Source organism: Leptonychotes weddellii, chromosome 13, assembly GCF_054177405.1.
Source record: "Leptonychotes weddellii isolate Sample4059 chromosome 13, ASM5417740v2, whole genome shotgun sequence".
Classification (NCBI taxonomy): Eukaryota; Metazoa; Chordata; class Mammalia; order Carnivora; family Phocidae; genus Leptonychotes; species Leptonychotes weddellii.
In genome coordinates, this window is record NC_138381.1 from 56,355,128 (window position 1) to 56,370,532 (window position 15,405).

General features: G+C 42.5%; 1 protein-coding gene across 2 annotated transcripts in view; it reads right to left on the reverse strand.

The window, feature by feature from the left end:
• DGCR2 (DiGeorge syndrome critical region gene 2) overlaps positions 1-15,405 on the reverse strand; it is an 83,259-nt gene that overhangs the window by 45,165 nt on the left and 22,689 nt on the right. For both annotated transcript variants that reach the window (XM_006744985.3, XM_081801603.1), the window contains exon 2: positions 8,242-8,364. In XM_006744985.3, the coding sequence (XP_006745048.1) occupies positions 8,242-8,364 (123 nt within the window). The remainder of the gene's footprint in view (positions 1-8,241; positions 8,365-15,405) is intronic.

Sequence of the window (15,405 nt, forward strand, 5' to 3'; positions counted from 1 at the left end):
AAATAAAAAAAAAAAACAAATAGACATGGGGATCTTTTGGGGGGAACGGAAATGTTCTAAAGTTGCAGAACTCTATAAATAATTTCACAAAAATCATAGACTTGTACATTTTTTTAAAAGTGATGAATTTTATGGTACATAAATTGTATCTCAATAAAGGTGTTTAAAAACTGAAAGTCTTAACATAAGACAGATGTTTTCTTTAAAGTACATATACAGGGTTTTTTTTAAAGGTAAAACAAAAAGAAAACTACATGGATGGACCTGAAAATATTATGCCAATTGAGAGAAGCCAGACACGAAATACTGCACATTGTATGACTCCATTTCTATAAAATGTGAAGAGTCAAATCTACAGAGACAGAAAGTAGGTAAGTGGTTGCCAGGGGCTAAGGCTTAAGAGAAAATGGGAGAGTGCCTGCTGATGGGTACAGTGTTTTATTTTGGGGTGACAAAAAAAATTCTACAGTTGGGGTGATGGTTCTGAAAATATTCTAAAAACCACCAAAAACCCATAATTTAACAAGCAAATTCTACGGTATGTGAATTGTATCTCAATAAAGTTATTGAAACAAAAAGATGATGATGACAATGTTCAATTCTGGGGTAAAGACAAAATGTTTCTGGGGTGCCTGGGTGGCTCAGTCGTTGAGCGTCTGCCTTCGGCTCAGGTCATAATCCCAGGGTCCTGGGATCGAGCCCAAAGTTGGGCTCCCTGCTCAGCGGGGAGTCTGCTTCTATCTCTCCCTCTGCCTGCCACTTCCCCTGCTTGTGCTCACTCTCTCTCTCTCAAATAAATAAAATCTTTTTAAAAATTAAAAATAAAAAAAAAATAAAAGAACTCTTACAGGGGGTGGGTGGCTGGGTGGCTCAGTTGGTTGAGCATCCAACTCTTGATTTCAGCTCAGCTCATGATCTCAGGGTCGTGAAATCAAGCCCTACATCGGGCTCTGCGCTCAGCGTGGAGTCTGCTTGTCCCTCTCCTTGTGCTCCTTCCCCTGCTTGTGCGGGCTCTTTCTCTCTCTCTCTCAAATAAATAAATAAAATCTTAAAAAAAAAAAAAAGTAACTGTTACTGGGCCTCCTGGGTGGCTTAGTTTGTAGAGCATGCAGCTCCTTTTTAAAATTTCTTGAGAGAGAGAACGCACACACACAAGCAGGGACAGGGAGACAGAGAGGGAGAATCTTAAGTAGGCTCCACACCCAGCATGGAGCCCAACACGGGGCTCGATTTCACGACTCCCAAAGATCACGACCTGAGCCAAAATCAAGAGTCATACAATTAGCAAACTGAGCCACCCAGGCACCCTGAGCATGCAGCTCTTGATCTCAGGGTTGTGAATTTGAGCCCCACATTGCTTATAGAGATTACTTAAAAATAAAACCATGGGGCACCTGGGTGGCTCGGATGAGTGTCTGCCTTCCGCTCAGGTCATGATCCCAGGGTCCTGGGATCGAGCTCTGAACTGGGCTCCCTACTCAGTGGGGAGTCTGCTTCTCCTTCTCCCACCATCCCTCCCCCCTGCTTGTGCACACTCTTGTACTCTCTCTCTCAAATAAATACAATCTTTTTAAAAAGTGGGGGGGCACACCTGGGTGGCTCAGTCAGTAGGGCATCAGACTCTTGATTTCTACTGGGGTGGTGATCTCAGGGTCATGAGATCAAGTGCCGCCTCAGGTTCTGAACTCAGCACAAAGTCTGCTTGGGATTCTCTCTCCTTCTGCCTCCGCCCCTGCCCCTCCTCCTGCTCTCCTTCTCTCTCAAAAAAAAAAAAAAAAAAACTTAAAAAAAAAAAAGGAACTTTTATTAATCAGATATTGGATTTTCTGGACTAATTTTTCAATGGGTAAGAGCTCCTTCTTGCTCAACTGTTCCTTCTCACAGCATTCTGTTCATGTTCAGAAAATAGATCATCTGTGTATGTGTATATATGTACATATTTTTCATTGTGGCAAAACACATATAAAATTTTAACCATTTTTAAGGACATGGATCCTGCTTTCAATTCTTCTGAGCATATATGCAGAAGTGGAATTACTGGATCCTACGGTAATTCTATTTTTAATTTTTTGAGGAACCACAATATTGTTTTCCAGTGACGCACCATTTCACATTCCCACCAATTGTGCAAAAGCATTCCAACTTCTCCACGTCCCACCATCATCTGCACATCCCCACCGCATCCCCACTAGCACTTGTTTTGATAGCAGCCATCCTAATGCGTGTGAGGTGGTGTCTCGTGGTGGTTTTGATTTGCACTTTCCTAAAGAATAGTGATATTGAGTACATTTTCACGTGCTTGTTGGCCATTTATATGTCTTCTCTGAGAAATGCGAAGTCCTTTACCCATTTTTTTTTTAAGATTTTTATTTGTGAGAGAGAGAGAGAGCACGAGCAGGGGGGAGCGGCAGGCAGAGGGAAAAGTAGGCTCCCCGCTGAACAAAGAGCCTGATGCGGGGCTCGATCCCAGGACCCTGGGATCATGACCTGAGCCGAAGGCAGACGCTTAACCTACTGAGCCACCCAGGTGTCCCTCTTTTGCCCACTTTTTAATCAGATTTTTTTTGTTGAGTTGTAAGAGTTTTTTTTATATATTCTGATTATTAGCCCTTCATCAGATATGATTTGCAAATATTTTTTTGCAATCCATAGACTGCCTTTTCACTCTGCTGAATGTTTTAACACAGTTTTAAATTTTGATGTAGCTCAATTTATCTGTATTTTTCCTTTGTTGTCGGTCATGGGTACCACATGTAAGAAATCATTACCAAGCCCATGTCATGAAGCTTTTTTCCTATGTTTTCTTCTGAGTTTTATAGTTTTATCTCTTATACTTAGGTCTTTGACCCATGTTGGATTAATTTTTGTATGCTAAGCAAAAGTTCTTTTGCATGTGGCTGTCCACTTTTCCCAGCACCATTTATTGAAAATACTGTTCTTCCCCCCACCCACTGAACCATACTCTTGTGGAAAGTAATTTGACCGTATATATGAAGGTTTATTTCTGGGTTCTCTATTAAAGCCTAATAATAAAATATAGTTGTGAGCCCTCCACCCCAACCCCCACCCTACTTCAGAACCCAAACATCAGCTGTAGGGTTGTTCCTCCCGGTCTTATTCCTCTGTCTCCTCACCAGGGAGGAACCAGGAGCCCAAATTTTGTGTATCACCATTTTGCCATTTTTGTTTATCACACTTGTATGTACCTGTACATAAGACAATGGTCACTTTTGCTTGTCTTTATTGTGTTGTACTTTTTGGCAATTTGCCTTTGTCACCTACATGCTGTCCTTAAGATTAATGTTGCTGCAAGGACCTACTATTCACTCACCGTTGTTGGTCCATAATACGCCATCATGTGAACACAGACATTTGGGTTGTTTCCAAGATATTTATTAGTTTGAAGAGTGCTGTAAGAATTTCTCTAGAGCTCCCCCAAATGGAAATCCTGGATCACAGAATATGAGAATGTTCAACTTTACAAGTTAATGCCAGTTTTCCAAAGCAGGTGCATCAATTTATCCCCCTCACCAGCAGCAGATTAAGACTTCCAAGTCACTCACATCCTCTCCAACACTGGTTTTGTTGATACCTTAATTTTTGCCAACAGACATCTTAATTTTTGCCAATCTAAATAACTGTAAAGTGGAATCTCACTGCAGCCTTGGAATTCTAATGAGGTTGAGTATCTTTTTATCTGTTTAACCACTTTTTTTTTTTTTTTTTAGATTTTACTTATTTATTTGACAGACAGAGACACAGTGAGAGAGGGAACACAAGCAGGGGGAGTGGGAGAGGGAGAAGCAGGCCTCCCGCTGAGCAGGGAGCCCGATGCGGGGCTCAATCCCAGGACCCTGGGATCATGACCTGAGCCGAAGGCAGACGCTTAATGACTGAGCCACCCAGGCGCCCCATAACCACTGTTCTTATTAATTCTTCTGTGACATGCCTGAGTGTCTTTTGTCCATATGTAGGAGTTCTTTATATGTGCCGTACTATAATCCTTTAAGGGCTACACATATTGCAAATTTATTCACACTCTGTGGCTTGTCTGTTCACATTCTTTACAGGTACCTTTTGAAAAAGGGAAAATTTTTTTTTTTTTTTAAGATTTTATTTATTCGAGAGAGAGAGAGCAGGGGGAGGGGCAGAGGGAGAAGGAGAAGCAGACACCCCGCTGAGCAGATCTTAATTTTAATCTAGTAAAACTGGTCATTTTTATTTTAGAGTTGATTATTTTTGTGACTTTAAAAAAACCCTTTCCAGGGCACGTGGGTGGCTCGGTCAGTTAAGCATCTGCCTTCAGCTCAGGTCATGATCCTGGGGTCCTGGGATCGAGCCCCGCGTTGGGCTCCCTGCTCAGTGGGAAGACTGCTTCTCCCTCTCCCTCGGCACCTTTGCTCCTGCTTGCTCTCTCGCTCTCTCAAATAAATCTTAAAAAAAAAAACAAAAAAAAAAACCCTTTCCTACCAAGGTCATAAAGGTATTCTCCTAGACTGTGTTCTAGAAGTTTTTCTTCAATTAACCTGAAACTGATTTTTCTGTACATTGTGTATACATTCTTTCCCAACTGTCACAGCGCTAGGATTGAGGCACCTATCCTCTGCCCAGTGATATGTAATTCTACCTGTGCCATATATCGTTTCTCAGGTCTGTTTTTGGCAGCTCTTCTGTTGCACGGGCCAATCTGTGCTTCCCTGAGCCAACAATAATGTAAGCCTTGACAAGGGTAAGGCAACTGCTCACACCTTACTCTTCTTCAGTGTCCTACAATATTAGGACTTTATTGTTCTACACATTTTAAAACTGACTCGTCACATTTCCCAAAAGCCCCTTTGGAGATGCACTGACTCCACAGATCAATATAAGGCCACTTCACCATGCTGAGTCTTCCTAGCCAAGAATATCTTGTCTCTATTTATTCAAAGCTTTTTTAATGTCTCTTAATAAAGTTGTACATTTTTCTCCATTAAAAAATTTTATCCCTCTTATGTTAGTTCCCATTTACATCAAAGATGGTTTGGTCAGAAGAACAGAAACCATGGTAGGTATTTCAAAAATAAAGGAGTTTAATACAGGGCATTAGGTACTTTCAGAACAATTGAAGAGGCTGGAGTGTGTGCAAAAGTGAGCCACCTCCAGCCTTCCATTCCTCCTCCGCAGTTGCAGTCCAGAGTGAGGAAGACGTCCACAGGACAGGATACCGCAGAAAACCTCTGCCAATCACAGCTGCCCTGCAGCCCTGCGACGGCTGGCCAGAGGAGGCTACAGAGGCCGCTGTACTCACTCACCTTGGTCTAAGCCCATGCACCCTCACACCACTGCCAGAGGAAGGAGGAGTCCACCTCCCTTCTACTTTCCAAACTGCATGGGAAGGATCTCCTGGACTAAGTGATAGCCCAAGCCTGCTGGCAGTGGGGTCTGAATAAGAAAGCTCCAGCCTTCCAGCCCTGGAAATGCAGGCAATATATTAGATGCCCAGACTCTATCTAGCACACCACCCATTTCCTATCTTCCAATATATTTTATATCTTCTATACTCTTTTACTATGGCTTTATATCTTCTATACTCTTTTACTATCATTTTAGCAGGCTTTCAGAAGGACAATGAAATAATCTCGTATGGTCCTTCCAGACGTCCTGAAGCCCATGTTCAAAAACCTGACCAAGCATGGCCAGGGCTTCCCATAGGTTTATTTAAACTCTCCCCATATACAGGAAGGCCACAGCAAAGGTAGTTATCAGCTAACTCCCTGTCCACACGCCCCTCCCCACTAACGAAGATTTTTCTTTTTTTTTTTTTTTTGGTAGGGGAGAGTGTTAATGAGGATTTAACATATTCATGATGTTTTTAAAAAATTAATTAAAAAAAATGAAAATATGACAAAATTTCAGCAATTACTGATGATTGGGGAAGTGAGAAACAAGTACTATACTTATTCCTTGTATATTTCATAACTTACATTTCTCAGAACCCCAGAGATCAAAGCTTATCGCCACCTGGATCATGGCGTGGCACTACATCACAGTACCGACACAGTACCAGACACAAGGGGAGGCCAGAAGTGAGCCAGGAGGTCTAACAGCGCCTTAGCCCTCCCACCCCTCTTCAAACACTCCTTGGTCCTATCAGGGCTTCGTGAGTTTCCACACACTGCCATGATCATTGTGCTCTCAGTGTCTAGGGCCCGGAGCACACTATCCACTCAGAACTCCAGGCTCCTGTTGGATAGACTTTATTTCTCTGTTTGGGGAGAAAATATGGCAACCTTTGTAGCCTCAAATCAACACTTGTGCTGAGCGACTTGTGACCTCCTGTGCCAGGCCATGTGGCCCAGAAGAGAAATAAAATCTAGTTCCTGCCTTTATCAAGTCCACAGTGGATGGAGAGATAAACAAGATGAACTAGAGTGCCTACCATTGTTTTCAGTACCTACACAACAGAACAGTTATTACGCACAACCTTAAAAGCTAAGCCAAAAGGCACTTTGAGATCAGCAAATAAGTCATCCTTCCACTTGAAAGCCAGCCAAGAATCGTTTGGTTCTTTGTTCAGAATATTCTCTAGGAGGCTGGATATGAAGTCTCATCCCATAAGGCAGACCCAGGGAAGCTCCCAGTCACAACCACTGGTCCTCAACAGCTGACAGAACATGAAGCATCAGCATCCCAAGCACGGGGTAGTTCATGCTCTCCAGGCTGTGACCTAAGGAAGGAGCAGGTGGGCTTCCAGACACAGGGCTGTCCCAGAAGCTTCTGCCCCAGCTGCCACCATTCAAACTCATTTGGAAAGGCAAGCACCTCAACCAGAGACATGCATAATCCAATGAACAAGCTCAAGGGATAATTGGGATCCCCTCTAAAGGCCATCTTTTCAGGCAGTCTGACCAGACCACCTCTGCTTCTTATTTTGGAACCCCCTTCAAAGAACTGTCCCAAGCTCAAATGTCACCTTGTATTTGATACCCTACCTGATCCCCATGGTTGAAGGTTAACTGGTTTTTCTTCAGTACCTGACCCACAGGAATTACAACATTCTTTCCATTTACCGAATGTTAAAAAGGACCTCCATCCTAGGCCAGGTCACACTTAGGAAGAGGACAGGTCTCCTGCTTTCGGGGAGCTCATAGTCTGGAAGGAGAGATCAAGCATGGGCACAGGTAATGGTGAGAAATACTGGTGGTTCTAGATGCTGTCAGAGAGAGAGAAGAGGTGCTGGCAGAAGCCAACCTCCATCCGAGAGCCCAGAGATGTCTACTTGTTGTGGTACCATCTGAGCCAAGCCTTGAAGGACAGGTAAGATCTGCCCACATGAAAACAGAACAAGAGGATCCCAGGAAAAAAAGAAAGGCATGAATGAAGCATGTGGCTAGGAAATTCATCATGGGGTGGGCACAGGAAACAGGCCAGCGGAGCCACTAAAGTGAAAATAGCAATACATCAGGTTGGTAAAGTAGAACCAAACCAGAATGTCAAGAAATTTAAATGCCAGGCTGAAGAGTTATTAGGTCCGAGGTTCTCAAGGTAGAATAAAAACACCTTCTTCTTAGGGGCTTTATTGGTGCTACCTGGGTCTTAAACAAATTAGTGTGTGTATCACACACATATGTACGGGCAAATGCAAGATACTACATCTTCCATCCTAACCCAAAAGAACCAGGGATGCAGCAAACACCATTACTCATGAGGTGTATTATACTCCCTGAGGGTGCTGGGGCAGAAACCAAATGGAGAACCAACAGTTTAGACTTTCTGTTGCATCTGCATAGATCTTTAGGAGTCCATGCATTGTCAGGAGAAAACCCCCAAATGAAAAATTACTAGGGACTGAGTGAGCAGGATGAGTTGGCAGAGCCAAAGCCAGTCTAATGACCCTCAACAGGACTCTAAGCAGGTCTCAAAAAGCACCTACCTCCAAAGCCAGGCGAGAGGGCACCACATTTCAGGGGCGCTGCTCTCAGGGCTGGCAGTGCCAACCAAAACGTGGCATCCTGGGCACCCCTCTTGCCTCACCCCGGCCCTGACCCTGCGACCTTGCAAATTCTGGGATCTGCCTGCGTTGGGCATCTATTTTTAAAGAGAGAGAGACGGAGAGAGGGGAGGGGCCAGCTCAATATAAGCGTCCAGTAAGTGGATCCAGCACAGGCTGCAATGGACGCCATACCCCCCTCCCGGAAGCACAATCACGCAGCTGTGATGGAGCAGCGGGGCCCCGGGCAGCTGCCTGCCCGATACACTCACCTGGACAGTCGGCTTCGTCGCTCTCATCCTCACAAGTCACCCAGCCGTCACACTGCCAGGGGAGGGGGATGCACTGGATGGCGCCGCTGCGACAGGCAAACTGCCCGGGGTTGCACCGCAGCTCTGTGGAACCAAAGGGCAAGAGGCCGTTGAGGAAGCGGCAGCAGCAAAGGGGACCTGGGACAGTCAGGCCTGCCACCGCCCAGGGCCCAGGAGTGTGGCCCAACACAGGCAGCCTGCCCACAGCCCGCCTCCTCAGGGGCCTGCATGTGGGCCCCAAGGAGGAGCCAAGAGCTGTGCCCACAACAACACGAGTCCCCAGGGCAATGCACCCCTAAGACATCAGTCTTTTTGTGCCATCTCAAACACACGCCTGACACGCTTCTGCTCTGAGTTGGGCTCTGCACTAGACTACAGCGGTCACAAGAGGGCACAACTCCCACCTCAGGAGGGATTCTGGGTCAACAAGACACACACACACAAACACACACACACATTTCTAACAAAGAGCACATCAGGAGGGCGCACCATAGGAGTGCTCAAACAGCATGAAGGAAGGAGAAACTGCCTACACCTGAGGGGCTCTGGAATCCTTCTGAAAGAAGGTGGGATGTAAACAGGGTTCCCAAGGCAGGTGGATGGTTTCAATACACACATATAATGTAACAGGAAGGGAGAAAACATTCCAGAAAAAGTAAAGCTTACGGAATTATCACAGGGCAGGAAAACATGCCAAGCAGATGGTATGTGACAGACGGGGAATCACTGGAGGTAAGATCAGAAATATAAAAAGAGACTATGGAGACTCTGAGGGTAAGATAATTCTGACCTTTACTGGGAATGTTATAGGAAGCCAGAGGTTATTTAGTCAGTAAGTAACATGATGAGATCTGTGTTTTAAGCAAGGTAGAACTGGCAATGGTTTCTGGAAGCAATTGTAATAGCGGAATGACACAAAAAAATATCAAATAACCCAGTAAAGTGAGGACCTGAATTGAGGCAGGGGTCGGCAAATTATAGCCTTCGGGTCTCAACTCCTGCCCTTCCCACTTGTTTTTTAAATAAAGTTTTATTGGAACACAGCCACAAATATGTATCAGCTGTGGATGCTTTTGAGCTACAACAGCAGAGTTGAGACTGATGACCAAGAGAGACTAAAGGACCTGCACAGGCAAAAGTATTTACTCTGGTTCTTCAAACCAGACTTGTGAAGTGAGGTGACAGCTGCTACATGGGCAAACATGGAACCAAGGAAAAGCACTGAGGTGTGAGGGATGAAGTCGTGCACACTAACCTGGTAACACAGGAAGAAGAAACAAACAGAGCTCTCTTACTATGGTCCTGCTCCCTCTGTGGTCTTCCTTATTCTGGAATCATTCCACTGAAATCCAGAAAGAAAAAGGAACTATTCCCACCCCTGAGTCCTGTCCCATCACTGGCCTAAGTAACCAGAGCCAATCATCACTCTAACCAAGGTAGATGAGCCCACCAAATCAGGTAGGACATAGAAGCTAGGCCTGAGCCCTCCCCTCACCACCACCCCGGGATGGCCACACAGGACATTGTGTACCATAGTGTCAGTACCTTCATGAGAGAGCCTCTTCAGAGTGCTCTGCAAGGAGAGACAACCCACATCCCCCCCAAGGGTCAGGCATATGTCTGAGAGTCTTCCACTCTGAGGTAGGGAAGGGAGGAAGGGCCAGGGAAAGGAATCATGAATCCAGTGTTCACTCTTCTCTACCTGCCACTACACACCGTGGTAAATCAATCAATCTAACCATAAGGAAAACCTTTGTTAAATATATGACACGGACAAAAGAGTCACAATGCTGTATATTTTATAAAGGCTTCCAGCCAAGATGGAGTTATAGGGATAGATTTAACTGCCCACCTGAAACAACTGGGAGGAAAAAAAAGGGGGACAAAATATTAGAAAACACCAGTTCTCCAGACACTGACATCAAGCAACAAAGAATAGTGATCCGTAAGTCAGGGAGCATGTGAGGTGAGCCTTACTGCCTCAAGAACATTGCCATCCTACAAAGCAAGGAGAAGGACTCCAGGGGGTGCAAAAGACTCTTGGAGGTAAGTGAATACAGCTAAAAACTGGGGGAAACCAAGGCAGGGAGCACTCACAGGACTGCTCCCAGGAGTTCTGGAGAAGAGAGAGCGGCACAAAAGTAAGACTCCAGAGATCTAGAGAGGAACCCCTCAGGGAATGAAGCAGAGTACTGATCAGTGTGTGGTGTGAGGAAACTACCCCAGGCCACCCTAAAGGATAACTGCGAAACAATAATTGAAGTTCAGCAGGACCACAAACAGTGCCTGTTCTCAGGAGCCAGTCTGGAAAAGCTCATAACTTGTGGGGCACTGAGTCAAGTACTCAGAAGAGTCCTGCCTTGTTAGTAGAGAAAAATAAACTCCAAACTAAACGCAGCCTAACAACAATTAAAAGCAACAGCTGAAAGGTTCAAACTGTTTCCAAGTCACATCCTAGAACAAACCTCAAGAATATTTATAGGAATGCAAAAATACGCAGTAACCAAAAAAGGCAAAATTCACCACGTCTGGCACGCAATAAAAAAATTACGAGACATGCAAAGAAACAGGAAATTAGGACCAAAATGAAAAAAATTCAATCAAAACTGGCTCAGAAAAGGTACAAATGATAGAGTAGACAAGGACATTAAAGTTAAAACTGTGTCACAAATGCTCAAGAAGCTAGAGGAAGGGGTGCCTGGGTGGCTCAGTCATTAGGCGTCTGCCCTTGGCTCAGGTCGTGATCCCGGGGTCCTGGAATCAAGCCCCATGTCAGGCTCCCTGCTCGGCAGGAAGCCTGCTTCTCCCTCTCACACTCTCCCTGCTTGTGCTCCCCCTCTGGCTGTGTGTCTCTCTGTGTCAGATAAATAAATAAAATCTTAAAAAAAAAAAAAAAAAAGAAGAAGCTAGAGGAAAAATCAAACATGTTCAGTAGATACAGAAGATTTTAAGAAAGAAGCAAATCCACTGCCTAGAGATGAAAACTGCAAGGCATAGGACAAACAGATTCAGTTTCACAGAGGAAAAGATGAATACTTGAAGACAACAGAAACTCTACAACACTGGGAAAAAAAGGCTAGAAAACAATGAACTGTGAGCTATGTGATACACAGACTTGGGAGGCAGGGAGACAGACAAAATATGTGAAAAAACAATGACAAAAACATTTCCCAATCTGATGAAAATCCACAGACCCAAGCCACTCAGTGAACCCCAAACATAACAGAAAGAAAACTGCTCCAAAGCACATCATGATCAAATTGCTTAAAACCAGTGATAAAGAGAAAATCTTAAGAGTAGCCAGAGAAAAAACGTATTCTGCAGAGGAAAACAAACAAACATGACAGCAGATTTCTCGTTAGAAACGATACAAGCTGGAAGATGGTGGAGCAACATTTTTAAATTCTGAAAACAAAAAAAGTAGTCAACCTAGAATTTTTTAAAGCAAAAACATGTATCCTATATTGCAGAAGTAGAACTTTGACAACACCAGCACAAAAGCTGGGAAGGGAGGAGCAGAAGCACACCATTTCAAAACTTTAAGGCAGTCTGTCATGTGAAGGTCAACTGCAGGATATTCAAGATGAATACCACAAAGCCAGCACAAGAGTTTTAACAAATAACCCAACGAAGATGACAAAATGGAATAAAAACACTCAATCCAAAAGGTAGAAAGAAAGAGAAAAGGAAACAGATGGTACAAATAGAAAACAAATGACAAAATGGCAAATTTTAATTAATTTTGCCTTATCAACAAACAGATGAGGTGATCTAAACACCCCAGTTAAAAAGCAGAATTTGTCACACAGGTTAAAAAACAAGACCCAGTTACATATTGTCTAAAAGAAACCCACTTTAGGGTCGCCTGGGTGGCTCAGTTGTTAAGTGTCTGCCTTCGGCTCAGGTCATGATCCCAGGGTCCTGGGATCAAGCCCCATATCGGGCTCCCTGCTCCGCGGGAAGCCTGCTTCTCCCTCTCCCACTCTCCCTGCTTGTGTTCCCTCTCTCGCTGTGTCTCTCTCTGTCAAATAAATAAAACCTTAAAAAAAAAAAAAAAAGAAACCCACTTTATATAAGGACACACATAGGTAAAAATAAAAGAATGGAAAAAGATATACCATGCTAAAAAGAAAGCTGGAGTAGCTAAATTAATATTACACAAAGTAGACTTCAGAGCAAATATTACCAGGAATAAAGGTCATTTAATAATGACAAAAGACAAAATAATCCTAAAATGTTTATGTATCTAAAGCAGATTTAAAATAAAGTAGCAGATAGCAGGAAAAACTATCATAGACAAATTCACAACTAATTTCCATCCCCTCTCTCAATAACTGAGAAGCAGACAAGAAATCAGCAAAGATACAGACAACCTGAACAACACCAACTGACATTTCCAGAACTCTCCAGCCAACAACAGCAGAATACACATTCTTTTCATAAGTGTATATAACATTTACCATAATAGATAATATTATGGGCCATAGAACAAATTGCCAATAAATATATGGTTCAAAGCATACAGAGTATGTTGTTTGCCAAAAAAGAATTAAATTAAAAATCAATGGCAGAAAGATATCTGGAAAATCCCCGACTATATGGAAACAACTGACACACTTCCAAATAGCCTACAGGTCAAAGAAGAAATGAAAAGGGAAATTAGAAAGCATTTTAAATTGATGAAAATTTGTGAGATGCAACTAAAACAGTTCCCAGAGGCAAATGTAATGCATTAAACTCCTGTTATCAGAAAAGGTCTTGAATCAGTAATCTCAGCTTCTTCTTTAAGAAATTAGAAAAGCAAAGCAAATGAAACCCAAAGCAAACAGCAGAAAAGAAAAAATGAAGATCAGAGTGGAAATATACAAAACAATATTAGAGAAAATAATGAAAACAAAAGCTGTTTTTCTAGAAGATTAAGAACATTAATAAACCTCTAGTCAGACTAGTCAGGAAACAAATTAAGAACACAAAATAGCACCATCAGAAGAGAGATGTCATCACTAGGATTTCAGAGATATTAAAAAGGATAATAAAGAATGGGAGAATAGTAAGACAATAGTACGAACAACTTTATATCAGTAAGTTTGACAATTTAGATAAAATTAATTCCCTGAAAGGCACAAACTACCAAAGCTCACTCAAAAAGGCAGCCCAGATACCTGCGTAACTTTATAGCTATGTAAGAAACTGAATTTTTAGTTGAAACATAAGAAAACTCAAGACCCAGATGGCTTCACTGGAAAATTCTACCACATTTAAGGAAGAAATAAGACCAATTCTTTTTTTCTTAAGATCTTATTTATTTGAGAGAGAGAGCAGGGTAAGGAGCAGAGGAGGAGAGAATCCCAAGCAGATCCCACGAGCTGAGTGTGGAGCCTGTAGCGGGGCTCGATTCCACAACCCCAAAACCGCAACCTGAGCTGAAACCAGGAGTCGGACACTCAACCAACTGCACAACCCAGGGGCCCCAAAATAAGACCAATTCTATACAAACTGTTCCAGAAATTAAAATATTTAAAATTACCTTAACAACAGCATCAAAAAATAGGAAATACTTAGGGATAAATCTAATGACAGATGACAAGTCCTATACATTGAAAATTACAGGATATTGCTAAGAGAAATTTTTTAAAGACCTAAACCCATGGGGACATAATGAAGTGTTCATGGATCGATAGACCCAACGTCGTTAAGACACCAATTCTAGGGGCACTGGGGTGGCTCAGTTGGTTGAGTGACTCTTGGTTTCAGTTCAGGTCATGATCTCAGGGTCCTGGAATCGAGGCCCACATTGGGCTCCCCACTCAGTGGGGAGTCTGCTTGAGGATGTTCTCTCTCCCTCTCCCCCTGCTCATGCTCTCTTGCTCTAAAATAAATAAATCTTAAAAAAAAAATACCAATTCTACCCACATCCATCTACAGATTCAATGCAATCCCAATCAATATTCCAGCAGGCCTTTTTGTAGAAATTGACAAACTGACTCTAAAATTCAAATGAAAATGCAAAGGACTTAAAATACCCAAAACAACTTTGGAAGGGAAGAACAAAGTTGGAGGACTTACACTATTTGACTTCAAGAATTACTGTAAAGGTACAGTAATCAAGATAGTGTGCCATAAGCATCAAAGACAAGCATCAAGATCAACTGAACCAGAACAGAGTCTAGAAATAGGCCCACATATGTGGTGGTGATTTACAACCAAGGTACAAAGGCAATTCCCTGGAGAAAGAACAGTCCTTTCAACAAATGGTCCTGGGACAACTGTGGATATCCATCAAAAAATAAAGAAAGAAGAAAGAATTTTGATCCATTCCTTATACCAAAATCTAACTCAAAATAGATCGTAGACCTAAAATTATAAAACTTAAAAGAAAACACAGGAGAAAATCTTTGTGACATTGGGCTAGACAAAGATTTCTTAGATATGAATAGCCAAAGTACGATCCATAAAAGAAAAAGTTGATAAACTGGACTTCATCAAAATTGAGAACTTTTCTTCTTCAAAGACACTGTGAAGAAAATGAAAAGACAACTCACATACTACAAGAAAACATTTGTAAATCAAATATCTGATAAAAGGCTTGTACCCAAAATATATAAAGCACCCTCAGATTTCAATAATAATAAAACAACCCACGTAATTTTAAAGTGGCAAAATATTTTAAAGGACATTTAACCAAAGAAGATACACAGATGGCACATAAGCACATAAAAGATACTCAACATTAGTCATTAAGGAAATGCAAATTAAAACCAAAATGAGATACCATTACATACTTATTAGGATGGCCAAAATTAAAAAGAATGGTGATACCAAGCATTGGCAAGTATGTGAAGTAATTGGAACCCTGCTACATTGCTAGTGGGAATGTAAAACTGTACACCTACTTTGGAAAACAATTTGACAGTTTGTAGAAAGCTGAATGTACACCCATTAGATGACCCAGTCATTCCACTTCCAGGTGTTTGCCCAAAAAGAAATGAAAGTTACATGTCCATAAAAAGAGTAATTTTATTTGTAACAGCCAAAAGCTAGAAACCCAAATATCCAAAATAAGTGAATGGATAAACAAATCGCAATATAGTGGACTATTTACTCAGCAATGAAAAGGAATGAGCT